This window comes from Xiphophorus hellerii, chromosome 3 (genome assembly GCF_003331165.1).
Source record: "Xiphophorus hellerii strain 12219 chromosome 3, Xiphophorus_hellerii-4.1, whole genome shotgun sequence".
Taxonomy (NCBI): Eukaryota; Metazoa; Chordata; class Actinopteri; order Cyprinodontiformes; family Poeciliidae; genus Xiphophorus; species Xiphophorus hellerii.
The window spans coordinates 15,035,040-15,055,554 of NC_045674.1; the positions used below are offsets into that span (position 1 = coordinate 15,035,040).

Genomic DNA, 20,515 nt, shown 5'->3' on the forward strand with positions numbered 1-20,515 from the left:
GGCGTACCTAATAAAATGGATCATGGTTTCTTTAAAGTCCTTTGATAATTTGCTTTCCCACTCTAAAAATACCATCAAAACCAATCCTCTACCATTAAGGGAATCATTTAATATTTGAATGGATTCTCTGTACGGCTGGTTCTCTTGGAGACACAAACACAAACATTTTCTCCTGAACGACCTTTCAGGTGTTCTGACTTCACCCGTCCCTGCAGGTATTTGAGTGGGCATCAAATCACGCACAGCTTGAGTTCACCACGCAGCAATGAGTCCAAAGAACAAAGGTTTTAATAGTCAAAGTGGGTAAATGCAGCCTTACATGCCCGGACATCTCCTATAATTGGGATCAAAAAGTTCACGCCTGACACTGGAAACGCTCGGGGCACCACCTTTTTATCACCACTAGGAGGCAGGAGAGGCATTCGGAGTTGACAAATCCCAGAAGCAAACCTGAACACAGAATAGAATAGAATAGAATAGAATAGAATAGAATAGAAATGACCTTTATTGTCCGAAATGAATAATAATAATTAACAATGATGCCATTTAAAACAAAATATGCGGAAAAAATTGAATCATGCATATTTTACCATTTTTACATGTTAAAAGTTATTACACCTTTATAGGAAACAAAATGAGGTCCAAACATTGAACTTGCTGTCTTGACAAATATTAGGGATTTTTCTTTGTGAAGATAGTGACTTTTCTTTGTGGTGTTGTAAATTAAATTGTACTAAGAACACATGGAAGTGAGATGATTACTAATAGCTTTTACGTTTTACAGCATAACGTGAGATGTAGTCTGAAGAACTGAACACAAATGTATTTATTGTAGAAGTGTTGTCATCCATCCAGAGAGAAATAAAATGTTCCTCTAAGACTTTTTTACGTTATTTGGTCATAAACTTCATGCTTTTTCATCATTCTATTGAAGAACATGTATTATTTTTCTCTTTGTCAGATATTTGTCAAAAGTCAGATATTTTTCTTGATTCAATTCCAAAGAATATAAGTAAAATGGTGGTTCTCTAACTTACAAATACAAATATCTGTAAATATGTATAAAAGTTAAGGGACATGTAGAAACGTGCTGGATCGAGGGTAAAATGGCTTTATTGTGTCAAAGTTGCTGACCCCAGTTCTGTCCATATGCTTAAAATTTCCTGCTCAACAATGAAATGAGGAATGAAGATGAATTTCTTTTAATTTCTTACTAGACGCTGTAAATTATCTGTTAGGATTTCAGTTTCACAAAGAGGCCTTTGGTGAAGTCATAAGATCATGTAGAAATCACAGGATCACTTAAATTTAATGCTGTTTTTTTCGTTTTAGCCTCGAGGTGCAAAAGTGTAACACGAGGAGGGAGAAAGGACTAAATGCAACTCAGACCTCCAAAAGAAAATTGGCATGTGATACTTGTGACTTTTAGGTCGACATCTAGCAACAATGACCAGAGGCTGACCTCCAGTCAGTCCGAGCCTTCAACTCTGGTATTTCCTCATTACTGACATCACCACGAGGTCATGCATGCACATACATATACTATATCCATGCCTTTTAGTCTGATGCCCACATGCACCGAGCAGACTGCTAACACAATTGTAGCAGAGGAAAAAGCAAAAGCACGCAACAATCGTTGACTCGGGTCGAGGAGGAAAGGCTGCAGGAGAATAAAAGAATGAGCGCCGAGTGAGGGGCGGCATAAGAAGGGAGGGGGCAATGAGGAGGAGGTGATGGGTGAGGGGGGGACAACTTGGAGACGGCTGCATTTTATTGAACTTGTTGGGGTTTGTAGGGCAAAACAAAAACATAAAATTAGGTGAAAAGTATGGGAACCAGCTCTTGTTTTTCTTCTCAACTTTAACATCCACTTCACCTCACTGTACTTCACCCAACCTTCCCCATGACCACCCCTATCTCTGGCACTTCCTCTCTTTGCTGTCTGACCTCCTTTTTTCTCCCCTCAGTTCCTCTGTTCTGTTGTCCTTCGCCTTCCTGTCCAGCAATTCAGCATCACTCAGGCCCATTCAGTGCGGTTTTACAGTGCTGTGGTCAAGCAGCACCTCAAAAGGGGCCCATGAACTCATTAAGTCTGTAGGTGGCACTGACATGGAGGAGGGAAAATAGTCAAAAAGAAGTGGTTAAGATTGAAGATTACCAGATTAAAACCCACAACTTTACCTCCACTCATTTCAAAATGAAATTTGACTTTGGATCTCCTGCTGTTGAGATCCGCTCATGAGAAAAAAACATGATAATTAGAGCCACAAATACACGAGGGGGAGGGAAGACGGATTTTAGGAGCAGGACGGGAGGGGAGGGTAAGGACTCTGCTGGACAAAAGGAATAGACTGTGAGTAATACAGATGTCTGCACATGCATCTAGGACTTTGGTCTGATGAATGCGTAGAGACTCAGCTTGAGTCATGCACACACACACACACGCATACCCCCACACTGCAGCTTTAGATGGAAAAGAAAAAATCCTACTAAGGACATTATGATGTGTGTGGGCAGGTTATTAGGTCATTCTTTCAGCCTCCTACTTCCTATGTAATTGCTTTAGGAATTTTTTTTGTCCAAATAGAAAATTATCTTGTTATTGCACAAGTGTGGTCTTGATCTGCTAGGCGAGCGCAGAAGCGTAGGAGACAACCATTCACAGTCACTTAAATACTCTTTATTCCTCCTTCTATTTGAATTTGTACCTCAGCAAGTTGTCTTCAGTACATCTAGCTGCCATATTTGACATGTTTAATGATCTCAGTTAACTGTTTCTGGTGAAGTGAATCAAGTTCCACATGTTTTTGAACACTTGTAAACTCCTTTCAGTCAATTTGTGGATGGTATTATTTTCTACAGATAGAATTATACTTTGTAATCTGATTCCGGTTTCAGTGGAGGGAGCTAAAGATGAGGGTGATGGTCAGAGGCCTTCCAACCTCAAAGGTCATCATCAACTGGAAATGTTCAGTATGCCGTGTTTATCAAGACATAAACTAAAACACTTAAAAGCTGAGAACTCCTTTTACATTGATTTATTATCTTCTGAGAGTTGTCCGTCTCATTTCCTTCCAGAAACAAACTTCATTTTATAAATACATACGTACATATTTAAAATTAATCAATCAATATGCCAGCGGTATGAATAAAATTGACCTTCCCCACATTTATTAACACTCCAGGTTAAGACGTAGAAAGATCTTAAACAGTGAACTTTAAATTTTACTTGAAGCCATGTCCTTGTTACTTGTAAAGAGTAACAATTTAGCTGCTGTTTTCATTTCTAGGAGCAGCTTAGAGTGTCACACGTCATATTTACACCCAGTGAAGGAGAAAGTTGCTCAACAATGTGATCAAACTTAAAAGCAAAGAATAAAATCTAAAAAAAATTTGTTTTTAAAAAATGTAAGGATTTTGAGGAGTTTCAATAACTGTGATTATGTAAAAATTAACTCCCCAAAATATTCACAAATGTGGATTTTTAAAAAATGAACGTAGCAAAGTTAATGTATTCATCATTTTTGTTAAACAATAAAATACATTTTATTAACATGTTTACCAATAAGAGTGTAAAGTGCTGAATGTGGTGCATTAATTTGTTGACAAAACTGACCTTTGCCTACATCTCACACACACAGACACACATGGAAAAAGACATAGATAGACAGGAGACATTTTACTTCCAGACTGCATTTTCTCTCTCTCTCTGTTCTTATCTCTTTTTTCTCTGCTCTTTAACCTTCCACATTCTCTGCCTCCTATTTCCAAGTTAAATGCTGCCATCCTTAGCACCCTAATCAAATCCATGTGGTTTGCTGGGTCAGCATGCCAGCAGTGCAACAGTGCTGCACACACACTTTTGGCTGCAAACGAATGCGTGTGTGCGTGTGTATGTCACCCAGGCTGTTTGTTGTGCAACTGCTGTGAAAGTCAAACAGAGCAGTGGTTCACAGATGTCTTGGTTTTTCACTCTTGGAAAAGGAAAAATGTTTTTCTGCTCCTGAGACTGTAATTTCTGGAGGCGGGAGGAGGTTCGCTTGTCATGTTTTTTTGTGCCATGAAACGCAAAGATCTCAGAAAGTGTCATGAATGTTTTGTCAGCTATTCTGGCCTCTCAATGATCATCCAGCCACTCCACTTCATCTGACACTGAGATAAATCAAATGACAAACCCTCATTAATTTATAAAGGCTTTATGAGCATGCATTTATAATTCCTGTCTAGTAGCTTCTTTATTGGAAAAACTGCAGTAAAAATCCCTTCCAGTCAGGAGTCGGTGCTTTGGAAGGCCAGGGTCAAGTTCACATCTGGGATCACTCACGATACAGGGGTGAGAACTTTTACCGGAGGTCAGCTAGACGATAAAGTTAAGAATGGCACTAAAGTGTGACTTTACAGCAGGCAAAACACTTCTACGTTCATGCGGACAAAATGCAGCTTGTGCAGACATGTCACCCGTTTTACCAAAACGACAGTTCAAACACAAATTTTACAAGGCCTCAACTAACACAGGAGGTCACCATCATTAGGGCACAGACTGTTCCTTGTTTGCTTCACGATCCAGATCAGAGTTCTTTGGCACAGTAAATAGCCTGGATGTCCTGCAGATACGGTTCAAATCTGAGTCATTTGAATGAGGGAAGGAAATAGGAAACAATAACCAGCACAGCAGGAAGGGAACGCAGAGATATGGAGCAGGTCATTCTGGTGAGAGTGTTGATATAAGGCTCAGGCTGATTTGAATAGAAATCCATAAACCCACTGAGGAAGAGAAAGACCAGATCTCTGCAAGACTCAAATCTGAAAATGAATCTGTCACATTTTAAAGAACAGATTCTCTGTCAGGTTTTGTGATGTACACAAAACATTTTATGTGTCAGGCTGACAGAAAGGCCTTTACAAGTTTATATAAATGTGTGGTTGAAATAAAAAAATGCAACTTGTTTTTACAAATTAAAAACAGAAAGGCATACCATACACATCCCCTGAATCATTACTTTGAACCACCTATCACTACATTTTGTGGATTTGTCCACCTTTGAGCCTCTATACTCCAGAAAAGTACTGCTGAATGGTACCAGAGTAAAAATATACATAACATATAAAAGGTTCCTTCCACTTGGAAATTATGTTCTTTGTGTTTTGGCTATCAAATACAAATTTAATATGCACCAAAGTATGTGGTCATAAAGTGACAAAATGTGTATAAGTGCAAGACATTGCATATTTCTTTTTAAACTAAGTGTATTTTTATCTATGAAATACCAAAAAGGCAGTGGATATTTCCTAGAGTCCAGTTAGAAATTTGAGTGCAAGTGATTTAAAAAAAAATCTTATTGTTGAGGAGAAAGTGAGTCAGTAAAGAGAGACAGGGAAACCTTGGAGATCAAAAACACAACCTGCAGTGTCAAATAGAGTTGAGAGGGAGTGAACGAAGAGAGACTCCAGTCCAGATGGACTGTAAAATGGTATCCGAACACAGAACCAGACAGGTTTACGTTATTTTTTTCACCCCCTGGTTAAAGGTTAAAAACCACAAACTTATACGTTTCTAAAGCTAAACTTTTATTATCTAATTTGATAACAGAAAAGAACAAAATGATTCTCTTTTGTTGCTGTTCACATAGTAAAATCTTACTTTCTCCAAAGCTTTTTCAAGTCACTACATTTCAACTTCTCACATAACCCAAAACCTTTTCTAAACAGATTAAAAATAAGTCTATCCGGTTTTGTGGCAACTCTGCTGCACATCAGATCAGTAACTGCCTTCACTTAAAGTCTTATTTGCAGACAGATCCTGTCACCAAGCTGAATATCAGCCAGTTCTGATGTTAGCCAACATATCTGCTTCTTCAGCATTTTTCCTAACGCTGCAAATGTTTCTGCCTTTGACTGTGCCTGGTTTGTGATATTAGCTGTAGACTTGGTCTTATTTCCATGGGGTAAAGCCAGCCTGTCAGTTTCAGTGATGACAGGTGATGATATCAGTTGCAAAAGATAATCTCGGTGTGAGAAAGAACACTGTAGCAAACAAAGAAGCACAGAGGGATAATAATAGAGGAAACACAGAGAAATGAAGATCAAACCAGATAAAGCTGGCACCAGAGGAGCAATCCAATACTTTTTACACCTTCAAAGACAGAGGAGTCTCTCTTCGTTCACTCCCTCTCAACTCTATTTGACACTGCAGGTTGTGTTTTTGATCTCCAAGGTTTCCCTGTCTCTCTTTACTGACTCACTTTCTCCTCAACAATAAGATTTTTTTTTTTTAAATCACTTGCACTCAAATTTCTAACTTTCTCCCTAGCTTAACTATTTCTTCGGCCATCCATCTTCTCCTATTATGCTCTCCTCCTCTTCAACAGACTTGAGGAATGTGTCCGAGCAGCACAAAGGAACAAAAGCCAGACAGCAGGAGGAGGAGAAGGGGGCGATTGGGAGCGAAAGTTGCCCGAAACGAAGGAGAGACCGAAAAGGGGGGAGGAAGTAATGAGTGGAGAGAGTGAGGCCGAGAGGAGCAGAGCACGGATGAGTGCACCTGAATGCTGAGCCGTGCTTTGTCATGGCGTGCTGACATGCAGCATCACACACATTTTAGAGCTCTTTATCAATCCCTGCTTTGAAACGGCACACACACAAGATGGGTGAGGCTGTCACTGCATTGCTCTGCTTCTAAACCCTTTGATGCATTTTTGTTGTTATGTCATGGTAATATGTTAAAGGATCCGCAACGAAGCCGAAGATGGATTCTCTCGTTTGGCGCCTTTGTGTTTGAACTGGTCACTTTGAATTTGAGGGCATGATTGATTCTTCTTTTGGTGGCGAAATTACGTTTTCAGCAGACCACAGCAGAAGCGATGTGGCAGAATGTTGTCAAACTGATACAGAGACGTACACAATCAGCTTAACTCCGATTGTAAAAGAATCTGTGCACTTTGAATGTTTTCACATCTTAACAACAACAAAAGAATTCTATGTATTTAAATAAAAAGAATAAAGTTAAATGCCAACACAAAGTGACGTATGATTGCAAAGTAAAAAAATGTGAAACAAAAAAAAGAAACTATAGAAGTGTGGCTTGCGTTTGCATTTAGCCGCGTTACTCTGACTTGAGAAGGTTCATAATTTCTCCAATCATCTCTACAATTACGCCTGGTGGTGGCAGTGTCATGCTGAGGTGATGATTTTCTGTAGCAGAGGCAGGTGAGCTAGTCATCTGAGGGAAGAGAAATACAGCTACAAAACAGAGATAATGGAGGACAGCTGCTTAGAAACATGAGACACTTTCTGTGTGAATGTACTGGAGATATTTTTGCAAAGAAAGGATAAAAAACTTCAGCCTCGATGATTAAGGTTCCGGAGTACGGATATATACTATAGGCAAAGGGTTTGGAAGGCTTTTTTGACTTTAAGGAGTTATTTGATGCAAGAAAACTTTTATGCATACACAGGTGTTAGCACACCCCCAGTGAACAAATGTTGTCAAAATGAAACCACGGCTTAGATGGATGTTTGAGAAATATTAGAATCAGTGCAAATGAAAATGCAAAGTGCAGTTTGCACATTGCATTTATGCCGTGCTAAAGAGAGCAAAGTTTGAAGTCCAAATACCTGAAGATTAGAGTACAAATGTAATTTGATATGAAACTCATAATGTAATAATAAAGTTGATTTCATCCAAAGTTCATTAATGGACTTGTCTTTGGATGTCTTTGTTTTTGTTGTGTTTTTCCCCAAAGGACTTGCAGCTGTTGTTGCAGAATACGGAAATATTTGGTAAAATGTTGATGAACACCAGATTTTTCAGATTTTCATCCCACCAGATCACATCGCATGTGTAAATTACTTTTTTTTTAAAAAGTCTATCACATCAAATCCCAACCTTGAAGTTACTCATTCTTATAGGTGACAAAATGTGGACAATTTCAAGAGGCATGAAAACTTTTTAACTGAATTTCTGTGATCTTGGTGGAGAAACAAAAACTATGAAAAGATTATAAGGAAGCAGCAAAAAAAGAATGAGTGAAGGAAAACGGAGCGAGTCTGTGGAAATCAGATTTCTGATATGGGTGTCTTGTGAGAACATGCTGTGATTGTGTCATGGTGTGTGGCCTATGTGTGTGTGCGTTGGTGTGTGTGTAGGTGTGTGTGTGGGGGGGGAGGGGTATGTGGGGGGGAGAACAATGTGAACAAGCTTTGTTCACATCAAACAAGCCGCAGTGTGAGATGCAGTCGGCTGCATTTGGACGCAGCTCTATGCGTGAAAGTGCCTATCAAGTTTCCAGACGTTGCTATGCCTTTGTTAGTCATATGTCTCTGTTACAGGTTTGTGTTTTAGTGGGTTGGAGCTTTCACAAAACATACAATAAGGGACCTAAACCCTCATTATTACCCACCCATCCTTTGCTGGAGTCACCGGTTAATGCGCCGTTCAGTGAGGCGGATAGGATCATCCATCAAGAGTCAATAGTTAACATCGGCTTTGTCCAATTTCCATCCATCATCACCGCGTGCGTGACTGTGCGCGTGCTCTTTACGCGGATACCTCCTACCCTGCGGGGCCCCCGCCTCCTGACCCTACCCCGTCTACCAGATCTCCTCCTCTTGCCCCTTTCTTCCGCCCGAGCAGCAGGGGGCAAAAAGCTTCAACGTGCGTCAACCCCACCCCTTCATACTAATCCCCGCACGTCCTCTGCTCCTGTGCGCTTCCCACAGGAGGATTTTATTTTCCTCTAACGCAGCCGCAGTTAAATGGGTATATCCCAAAAGGTCGCAGCCAGGAGCTGTATCCCATTACCAGCACTTTTATTTTTATGGCACGGAGCAGTGGCGCACAGGAGACTAGGGAGGGGCTGAACTTGACTTTCTTCTCTGTTCACAAACACGCACACACACACACACACCCACACACACACACACACACTGCCGCTGCCATCCACTCAGTCTGCCAGTTGACTGGTTCTGCCTTCACACCGCCCTGCCAAGACGACATGTTCTGTCAACAGACTGGCTTGGCTACATCCTCCCTCTTTTGAAACGGCAACGAAGCAATCAATGCAATCTGCACGACAAGTTGCAAAAACGAGACTTCTCCTGCGCGCCAGGCTGCTGGGGCTGCCATTAAGGTTGATGCTAAGCGTCTCCAAATGCTGGTCTGGCTTGGCTCCGCGCGTTAACCGTGAAATGCACATGTTGCCTGCAAAGGCGGGGTCAAATCGAACCCCCCCATCGTTCAGTAGGACTCCGGGGCGTGTCCACATTAAAAAACCGAGGGGGCGTGCGCATCCAAGTGTCTTCGCTTGCCATTCATTTTAAGCGCAGCAGCTTTGACCGAGCATCACACAATTAGAGATAAGAGCTGTCAGACGCAGTCGCTCAGACTGAGCTAAATCAAAGCATCCTCCAGGCTTCAGGTCAGGCGGAACTTATATTTTACGCGCGGAAGAACTTGGACCTGTCAACTTACTTTAATTAATTTATAACCACCTGCAGCCGAAGATGGAGCGCCAAATCCCCGATTTCTCTGGCACCTGGGAAATGAAAAGCTCGGAAAACTTTGAAGAGCTTCTGAAAACACTGGGTAAGCAAAGAGAGTGATGCTTAAAATTTGCTTCTCGCTTTATATATATATATATATATTATTTTTACAGAGACTTGCTTCCCTTTAATCACAAAGATCTCGAACTGCAGGACACAGGGTCAGATCTTGTCATGCATGTCCTTGCACAGGATCAGCCTGTTCGGCTTGGCCGTGGGGGGTCTTTGTCATCCTGCAGAACCAAAAACTCAAAGCTTGGGCCCCCACCCTTTTTTTCTCTCCCATCTCCCCTTTTGACCTGCCCTCACAAACACAAAGGAGACAAACGGCAGCACATCTGTGCGTGAACAACCTCCCATTATCTGAGTGGTGTGATTGCTGAGAAGGGCCGTTATGACACAATACAGTAGGGCAGACAGTAGCATCATTATGTAAAGTATCAGTCGGGAGAGGAACACACACCTGCTGCCAGGGACGGCCCAAAGCTGTTTGAGCCCCTCAGGCCCACAACACCATTAAACGTCTCCTGATGTCAGGATCTTTTTTCTGTTTTTTTTAAAAAAAAGATAATTAACACAAGTGGTTTTCCACTTAACAAGCCAACAACTAACTGAAATGATAATTATTTAAAAAGTGAAATAATTGATAACTACTACCCATTGTGCCAGCCAATAAAATTATCCACCAACAGCTGCCTGCAAGACCATTTAAAGAGCGTATAAAAGTTTTGTGAAGGTAAACTTTGCAGTATGTTCAAGTGAACAACACAAGTGAATGAGGTATTTCTTTGACTTGCTCATACAGATTTAACTAAAACAAGCAGAATATCCCAGAAAAGTTTTTATTATATCAGGAATTCAGTTCAAAAAGTGAAATTAAATAGATTCATCACACAGAGTGACACATTTCAAGGGCTTGTCTCTCTACTTTAGATGATTAAGGAACACAGCTAATGAAAAAACAAACTTCTGCTCCTGAAAGAGTTAATGTTTATTAAAAAACAACAAACAACAGGATTTTCATTGAAACAATAATTTTTTCATTATGCCCTCGACAATCATGATAAAATTGATGTCCAGCAGACAATAACTGACAATATCCAGAACAAAATGCAAAATTTTATTGCTAAAATTCACGGAATGCTGCAACCATGCGTTGCATGAAGAAAAAATGTGGAAAAGATGTACAAGTAACATGGATAACTGCAGCCTCAGGGGAATCATAAAGAAAGTCTAATTCAAGTGTTTGATAAGTGGTTGATAGTCTACACTTGCATAGTATTTACTACACACACACTGACGTACTGAAGGCTATATCTACGCCGTATCCACAGCTTTCGTCTGTGTCTTACCTGGACTGATGAGGAAACGGACTCGACTGTTGCTCAGTGGTCAAACATATTCATACTCTTTGGCAAATCCACTGAGTAGCTCTTCATATGAAGGGCAGAGTTGGGAGGTGGGAGAAATGTTTTTACTTCGTTTTTAACATTTCATGCCTCGACAGCTTAGGAAAAAGTTATGGTGGGTCTGGTACACCTACAGTGTCAGGACAATTTGCTGCGAAAAAAAAAGAAAGAAGAATCAGCTTATTTTCCTTGAGGCATAAATGACTTTGTTAAATTACAGGGATATTAGACTACATCAAGGACATGCTGCGACAATTATAAGCAGAGGAAGTTTGAGATACAGACGGCAACAAGGAAACAACAATATATACACAAATATACACATGTTCAGTACTGTAAGAACAAGCAACCACATAATAAACAACTTTTACTGGTCTGTTTACAACCATGTAATGCTTTCTAACGTCAGATACAAGCAGTGGAAATTATTTAAAGGGACATTATTATGTATTTTCCAGGCATATAGTGCCATTTTATAGCACAATCAAGAAACTATATTACCCTAAGTTATTATAAAAGTGTTGTATATTTCAAATATGACTTTAAAGAAATCTGTCTTTGTAATTGAATGCCTTGAAATTGGGCCTCGGTCTCTACAAAAACTCCTGATCTTTCTGAAACCTCCGAATGTCTTCACTACAGCATTCTTCTATTAAGCATTTGACAATGTTTTTACCAGCGTTGCACTGAGAAGTAGCTGGTATTATTAGCTCAACAGATGCGCAATTACACTAAATGTTTTCTAATTGTTGCTGGCTAGTCTGAAGGAGCTGAGTGGGAGAGGTCTGCTCTGTCAGGCAGAAGCTCGGAAGCTTTGAGGAGGAGGAGCTTCATCCTCGAAGGCGGTGCTTGGTCCACCCAGGCATTTTGCACAGTTAAATATTTACCAAAGGAGTTTCAAGGAAATCTCAAGCATTCATGAAAGAATTAAGGCTGTGTTTTTGATGTAGGAATGGCCTTATAACACGATCTCAAGTTAAAAAAAATAGATTTTACATAATACAGCCCTTTTAATTTCCTTTGAATCTTGACTCTGTTGCAATAATTTCTGCCTTGGCTTTTGTTTATACTGAAACTAAGCTCTGCTTTTTCTGGTGAGTTGCATCCCTACATCTGCTCGCTTCGGCACGTGGCAGCCATCGCTCACGAGGATCCTATCCGTCCGGCATTTTCTAATCATTTTTCATTAGATGATTTTCCAGGTCACACCTGGAATTCACGTCATCAACTCAGAGAGATGTCATCACAGCAAACAAGGCCGCCCTTTATCCAGCTCTCTCTCAGACGCACTCGCTTTAATCCTCAGCACATGGAGGTCACTGAAATACATGTCAAAGGCCACTACTGTCCTGAGCTAACACTCATTATGACAAAAAATTCCTGTTGAAGCAATTAGCGAGCATGTTTTGCTCCAATAATCCTGCCTGTTTCTCTCCATCACTCTTTGTGTGTATGTGTGCGTGCGGGGGTGGGGGTGGGTGTGTGTGTGTTTGAGGGGAGGAGGAAAGGGACTCTAACAAAGGACAAGATGGCGATATGATTAGGTTGCGCTGTATGCAATAATCAAGGGTCAGGATTTCTCAATGCTGTGCAAAAGTCTAAAATCATTAATTGTTTGATTTCATTCTATTCGCAAGGAGACAAACTTTTATGATATGCAGCTTATCAAGGTTTCTCATGGCCTTTTAAGTTTTGTCTATGTTTTCACTCATTTGTTGTCCTGAACCCAAACATTTCCAGAGATTGATTGTTAAATCATTCAACTCAAAACTCCAGAAATAAACCAGCGCTGTGTCCACGCATAACAGGCAACTTAGCAATTATCTGTATTAATATGGCTCTCCATGCACTATGTTACCAATAACTCTTAAGTGTGAAATTAATTGAAGATAAAGCACTTTAACACATGAACAGATATTTTAGCACAGGGGTCTCAAACTCCAGTCCTCGAGGGCCGCAGTCCTGCAACTTTTAGATGTGCCTCTGCTGCACCACACCTGAATAGAATAATTAGGTCATTAGCAAGGCTCTGGAAAACTGATCTACACAAGGAGGAGGCAATTAAGCCGTTTCATTCCAGTGTTTTGTACCTGTGGCACATCTAAAAACTGTAGGTCTGCGGCCCTCGAGGACTGGAGTTTAAGACCCCTGTTTTAGCACCAACATAATGATTCCCAGTGAACTAATGCTTCATGCCTGGCATTCAGGAGATGATTAACTGGGAGCCTTTACTGATTGTTTCAGTGTGACATAACTTTTATTTATAATTCTTCTACTTTAGATCGTTTTGGGACCAAAATCATCCTTTGGTTTTTCACAATTATAAATTTTAAGCACACACTACACGATATATTGTCATGGTTACATTCTTGGATTGGAGGGAAAGTGGAAGAAAAATCTTCCAGAAAGTCCTGGGGACCCATAATTCAAAGGCCATTAAAAGACAAGAAAAAATACAAATAAAACTTTTACAACAATGCAAGTTAATCTGACTCTCTAGAACGTTGCTCCTGGTTTCACTGAAGACTTTTCACAGCTGGACGAGGCCCATCAGCACCATTGACTCTCCTCTCACCATCTATCTATCCTCTCTTCCTTGACTAATTCCTCCTCTCCGTGTCTCTGTCCCAAATGCTTCCTATGCACTTTGACCTCTGACCCTGACTGTCTCTCTGTGTCTGTGTGTGTTCTGCGGTGAGGTCTGCCTTTTGGTCCCACGTCTGCAGACAGGAAGGGTTGAAGGTAATCTTTAGCGTGGAGGATTTTGCAGAAGCATCCAAGCCTTCCTTCTGTCCTCACCAAATGGTTCACACTTCAGGACATGAACTCTGTTTGCTCACTGATAAATTTTAAGAGGAATTTGAATCATTTATGTTATTTTTTATTTCAAGTAAATACAAATAAATAAGTAAAAATGTGGAATCTGGAGGTTAAATCCATTATCAAGGAAGCTTAAGGATATATTTATTTATAAAACAGAGAATATTTATTGTTTTTTTATTATTTTGTATTTGGTTTTATTAAATTCAATAAAAATTACAATATAAATTAAGCTACAAGTTTCAGGACAATATAAAGAAAGGAGAACAATAAAAGAATTACCAGACTGATTACTTATCAGTGTTGATGCCGTGAAATGATATAAAACAAAGTCTGTGTGCAGAAGTTCCTTTAAAACTTGACGCTACATAGTAATTCATGTAAAACATGATCATATGAAACATTATGCACTCCAGAATTTAGGATCTTTATTTGAATAAAATCTGCTATGTGAGTTTCTAAAACTGCACATATTGGCAATATGTTGAAAACCTTTGTAAGTCTCCCTTCAAGTCTTTGCCTAATAATTTACAACTCAGTGTCACAGAGTACAATCTGCATCTTATTCCTCTCCTCCTCAACCAGATGCAGATAATGCAACCTCTGCCCTGTGCAGCATGTGTCCTCTGCATACAGTGTGGATGCTGGACACAGTATTCATGCTTTTCTCTGTGCATTCTCTGTGACTGTGCATTTCTCTGTGTATATTTACACTCGGTGACAGGTGGGAATGTGTGTGAGGTGAGAGGTGTGAAACTCAACTCGACGGAGCATACACACTTCCCCTCGCACTTGGACAGAGATCTTCACACACAACACACAGACCTTCTGCCCCTCGGCAGTCTGAACCCCCACACCTCCTCCTCTCCTTCCTCCTTCTTCCACAGCCGTCTGAATCCCATTCCCTCTTGTTTCCCACACTGCAAAATCAGATTCCCTCTCTTATCTTTTACATTTTCTCTGACAACTATCATGTTTCGCTAACACATTTGGCATCAATTAAGTAACTTTAGTAACTTTTTTTTTGTGATTTAGTAACTTTAATATTGCACAAATATAATTTTAGCCGTTCAGATATGCAGTGATTTAATTAATAAGTCATTAAACAAATAAAACTCCCTCTGTGGTCACTGGAAGGAGGAAAGAAGAGAATAATACAACAGACTGCAGAAAGTGTAAATCCCCACTTGAGCCTGGGTGTATTTAATCTGTGGGTGCATGTTTGCGTGTGTTCGTAGATGATGTTGTCAGGGGAGAATGCAGATGTGCAGACTTGCTTTGTTTCATGACCTCATTATTTCCCCACAATCATTGCTGGACGGATTTATGGGACGCAAGTGAGCGCTTTTCCCTCTCAGCAAAGCAGAATATTTTTGAATCTATACAGTGGCTTTTGTCACATTTCACACATAAATGTATTTATGTTTTATTGAGATTAATGAGTTGGACCAAAAGTCTGTAATTTAATCCCAGTATAATTCCAACTGTTCAGTGAAGGAGTCAGAGATTCATTAGAGAGCACTGGTGAACACACAGCTTCATGGAGGGCTCCTTTCACTTCACAGGTTTGCACCTCTTTGTATTTAATCCCAATAAATTACACAGATGACTTACATGACTCAATGTGAACAAGCTGAAGAGGAATGAATATTATAAATATCTGCAGGGCACAATGTAGAAAAATGTGTAAATCAGATTGTAAATCTGCGTTAGAGTGATTCTCACTTGCGCTCTGCACTTTTCTCAGGCTTTCTCTGTTGGACTTTTGTGTTTCAGGGGTGAATGTGATGCTGCGTAAGATTGCAGTGAAAGCCGCCTCGAAGCCGCTGGTGGAGATCACGCAGAACGGAGAGACGCTGTCCATCAAAACGTCCACCACGGTCCGCACCACTCACATCAACTTCACTGTGGGCCAGGAGTTCAACGAGGCAACCGTGGACGGCCGCCCCTGCACAGTAAGCAAACCTAGATTTATTCCTAAACATTATTGGTTGTTTTAAATGCAAACACTCATGTCAGAGGCAGAAATGGGTGTGTAAAGAAGGAGCAGCACACATGACATAAATTAGTTTAATGATGCTTTTCATCATGATAAAACTAATAGCACCGCTTTACTCCTCCCTGGTTCTCTGAGGGCCCATCAAGATACTCTTTGCTTTGCTTTTCAACACCCCAACATCTTCCTGAGCCATCCTCCCCTCTTGGCCTTTCTTGCCCTCTGCCCCTCCCTAATTCTCCCCGTTCTCCCTGCATGGCCTCTGTGTGGCCGTCTCCAAAGCAAACACATGCATCCAGCCAGGACTTCATTGCATCACAGCTTATCACTTCCAAGTCACCGGCCCGCAATGAGTTATTTCTCCGGTTCCTACACTAGACACTGGATGCTTTCAATGGATACTTTGGATCCTTTCTTTGTGAATGACAGTAAGTCGGTCTGTGCATCCAGGCAGTTATAAAACACATCGTCTTATTTTTCCTCTCATGATTTTGTTTTGAATTTAGAGTTTTCCACGTTGGGAAACAGACAGCAAAATCAGCTGTGAGCAGACTCTGCAGAAAGGAGAAGGTCCCAAGACATCCTGGACTCGAGAGATCACCAGTGACGGCAAGCTGATCCTGGTAAGTCACACAAACTGAAAAAAACTTTGCTAAAATAGTCAGAACACTTTAATGTTTTTACTTACTGTCACTCTAAAACTCAAAACGTTGCTGCATCTTAATGGGATTTTATGGAAAATGATGAACAGGTTTTTTTTGTAATATTTCTGAATTATTGTTTAGTAGATCCCCCTATCTGTGCAAATAAAGCTGCATGTCTTTAGGAATATGCCTCTACTAGTTTTTCACAGATTTTTGACCCCTCCTCTGCAAAATTGTTCCGTTTCAGTCAGACTGGATGAAAATTGTCTGTGAACATCAGTTTTCAAGCTGGGCCACAGTTTCTCAATTGGATTTTGGTTTGGACCTTGACTGCGCCATTTTAACATGAGTATACTTTGATTAAAAACTATTCCAGTATAATGCTGGTTATATATTTAATGTTTTTATTGTACTGGAAGGTGAAGTGTCATAAAGAAGAATAATCATTTTTTCTATGTAGGTCAAAAAGGTTCTTTTTTTTTCTTGTATTTTCAGATAATCGTCTTCCATATTATTGGTGTGTTTCCTCTATGTCTTGTGGCAAACCTTGAACTGGACTTCATGGCTTTCTTTCAAAAATTGGCTTATTCTTGCCACTGTTCCTTAAAGGCCAGGTTTTCTTTCCCAAAGAAACAGATTCTCCTACTTGGGATGTTGGACTATTTACACTGTAATTATGCTGTACAGATAATGTTTAAATTTATGTTCTACCATCTTAACTTTTAGCTTTCAAGGCCTATTTTTACATAAAGTAAGAACAAAATGAATAGTCTTCAGGCTCATACTAATACAAGCTTTTCATCAAAAGGAAAAGCCCAAGTTAGTCTTGAATATTCACAGGGTTTAATTATAAATGTTATGAACAATCATAACATGTGATTTAAGGACAAACAGTTTGGAATGAGTCAGACAAACATCACAAATCAACTTGACTTGAGTTTTAACTTAAATCAGACTTTTAGCTTTTAGCCTTTCACCAAAGAAAATATTGAAAACTGTCCATGTAATACTTTGGAAACCAAACAAAAGAAAAATATATTGTTGGGGAAATGTCCTTTGTTCTGTTTCTGGGGCTCTTCATGTTGCCTCCCAGTAGGCATCAAGCAATACTTTATTAAGTCATTATGAAGATGGATTAGCTGCACCGGCGGTTCTGGTTGACTGGCGTCATAGGCGAGTCCACCCCCACCTCCAAACCCATTCTGCTCTTTTTTGTGTTTACACAAAAGAATGAAGATTTCATTAATGCCAAATGAATCTCTGTGCAACAAAACAAATCCAGTCCAGGTTTTAACAACTGGAGCTGCTTAGATCTTAAATTACAGATAATGCAGTTCAGTCCAGATTCCTCACAAAAAACTTAGTAGACCTTTAATTTAGCAACAAACCAGATCCCTCCTCCCAAAAATACAAACAAAAAGGAAAAAAAACAGGGGATGTGCCCTCTCCAGTAACTACTCATCCAATAAAGAATAGAAAACTTGCTTGGGGCACAACTGAGATAACTATTTCACTTTGATTAATTATGTCACCCCCAAGACTACGTCACCTTGGGTGGTGAGCCATATCGGCTAAATTGGACAGTACCAGAAGATAGCATTGACAGAGCTACATTAAACCATATGGGAACTGAGGCCGACTCAGTCAAACTCCAGTTTTCTCATCAATATTTTTAGCTAAAACTTAAAGCAGTTATTATTATTATTGTTTTTTTTTGGTTTTTTTTGTCAAAGTCACTTGTGGCAAAAAATTAGGTTATCAAACTTAGCAAATTCTTTGATAATCATATCATCTCAACAAGTGGGCTACTTAATTTAGATTTCTATTAAAAATGCTATTTCTTAACAGAAACGTTTTTTCTCGCTGGACAAATGAGCTCTAATTAAAAGTCAAAGTTATTTGAAGACTTAAATGGGGTTGAAGATATGCAAAAAGCGTGTATGGGGTTTCATGCCGAGTTTGGAATGGTTAAAGTCCAAAACCACAGGATAAAGCCTACTCACAAGTCTTTAAAATGAGTGAACCACAGTTGGTCTGCGATAGGAGAGGAAAAACAGCCAGACAATCAAATGTTTATCATTCCTGTTCCTTTCCTTTGCTGGGAATGTCGCAAATCAATCCAAGTCTGGTCAGCCTGGTTACCATTTGACAACATGATCTGAGATCTCACAAGTCTTTCAAAACAGCGAGCGTTACAGAAATGCTCGAACAGGGAAGACAAAAGAGTCCCTCATTTTTATTCTATGAAAGGTTATGCAGTTCTGTGGTGCGAAATGACAGAAATTATACACTTCTAAATTTATGAATCCTGTTCCACATGAGAACCTGGAGATGACAAAGAGAAGAATATATCGTATTCCTTCCTGGAGTAAATACTGTTTTCAGCTCAGCAACTTGTAAATCAGAAAGGTATTTACAGGGAAATACTTTCTTGAGGGCTGGCATTTAAAACTCTTAATTTGCTCTAAAGCACGAAACCAACAACCGCTGTGGAGCAGCCAGCAGCGGTTGACGTGTTTGTGTCAGAGTCAAATGTCTGTTTCTGTAATCCTGTTAACTGCTGGATAAATCACATTACGCTGGCCTACAAAAGTAGAGACTGCCATTGAACTTTGAACCAGTTTGTCACAAACACAAACTTTATGTACTTTATAAGGACTTTATGTGATAAATCGGTGCAAAGTAGCACATAATGTGAGCAGGAAGGATAAGGACAAACTATTTACGTAAATAAATCAGAAAAGTCTGACCTGCTTTGTAGTCATCTTTCATAACCGATTGCAGCTCTAAGTCTTTTTTTTTTAATATCTCAAACTTAGCCAGATTTCTGAACAGCCGTTTTTAAGATTCTCAATTGGATTTAGCTCTAGACTTTGCCATTGCCATTCTAAACACCTGAATGTGTTTGGGTTTAACTCATTCCATTGTAGCTTAGCTGCATTTTTAAGCTTGAGGTACTGAGGATGTTTTGAAAGTCCCGCTCCATTTCATCACCTCTGGCAAGCATAAAATGTGAAAAGCGCTGGGTGTATGAACACTTTTGCAAAGCAGTGAACTGGATCAGCATGAATTATTGAAGGTTAAACTGAGTCCAGTCCTGTGAGTGTTAACTCTGCCCTTTGTTTGCTGTTTCAGACCATGAGGGCGGATGATGTGATTTGCACCAGAGTCTACGAACGACAATGAACAACAGCACTTCTCACTTTTTTGCCCTTCCAGTTCCTCTCTCCCCCTTTCTGTGTGCTGGGAGACACCAATCTGAAGATTTATTCCAGTTAACCTGTTAGTGCCACCATACAATATTAATGTGGTAATTGTACTTAGCATGTCACATTTAAAATCTGAGCTTCTGTCTTCATTTTCCTTGCGAGTTTTCTGACCTGACCAGCTCCATTTTGGGTGGCACATTGAATTGCTAAATTGCAGCTCATGCATTGGTTGTCTGTGCATGTGTGTGTGACTGAGGGTTGTGCAGCAACAACAGGCGAGATGTGAGACTATATTTGTAGATGTGTAAACCAATCCATGAGCTCTTCCTTTATCAGGTCATTTTGACGTCTGTCCTCTCCTCTTTCTGTAGCCTCGCTCTCCTTCGCCCCGTCTAATTTGTTTTTTGTATTTATTACTACACAACTTTTTACACTGTATCTCTCTTGTATGAAATAACAGGAAAACTACCCTTTCTAGGGGGAAAAAATAAACCACCTTGACGTCAGCTCTTTGACTCTCCTGTGCAGAAAAAAAACTATTAAGGAGCAGTAAAGGCATTTAATGGTGCCCGAGGTTTTATGATTTGTGAGTGTAGCTGCAGAATGTGTGCACATTAAATGGCTCCATCTTATTTTAGGCTTTCTCTCAGCTGTCTGCAACCAGAATAACTTGTCTGCCCCTCCTTCTTCACATTCTCTGTCCATCTTCTCCCCTCGTCTCTCTCATGTCTATATTTTTCATGCCTAGTTTTCCTGGATCTGCTCATCCTGCAGCTTTCCTTCACCCCCACGGCTGCAGTTCAGTAGTATTTGTCTTATTTCTATTTTGTTTGGCAGTTGAAAGTATATTGTTTGTTTTTTACGGTTCTTAATAAAGTTTAACAAGACATTTTTCAG

At 40.0% G+C, this 20,515-nt stretch overlaps 1 protein-coding gene across 1 annotated transcript; it reads left to right on the forward strand.

Annotated features, from left to right (window-relative positions):
- Positions 1-9,299: 9,299 nt before the first annotated feature.
- Positions 9,300-20,515, forward strand: crabp2a (cellular retinoic acid binding protein 2, a). Its single transcript, XM_032559189.1, has 5 exons — positions 9,300-9,416; positions 9,496-9,583; positions 15,546-15,724; positions 16,272-16,388; positions 19,545-20,515. Exons 2-5 carry the CDS (start codon positions 9,502-9,504, stop codon positions 19,593-19,595), a joined length of 429 nt encoding a protein of 142 aa, XP_032415080.1. The 5' UTR covers positions 9,300-9,416; positions 9,496-9,501; the 3' UTR covers positions 19,596-20,515.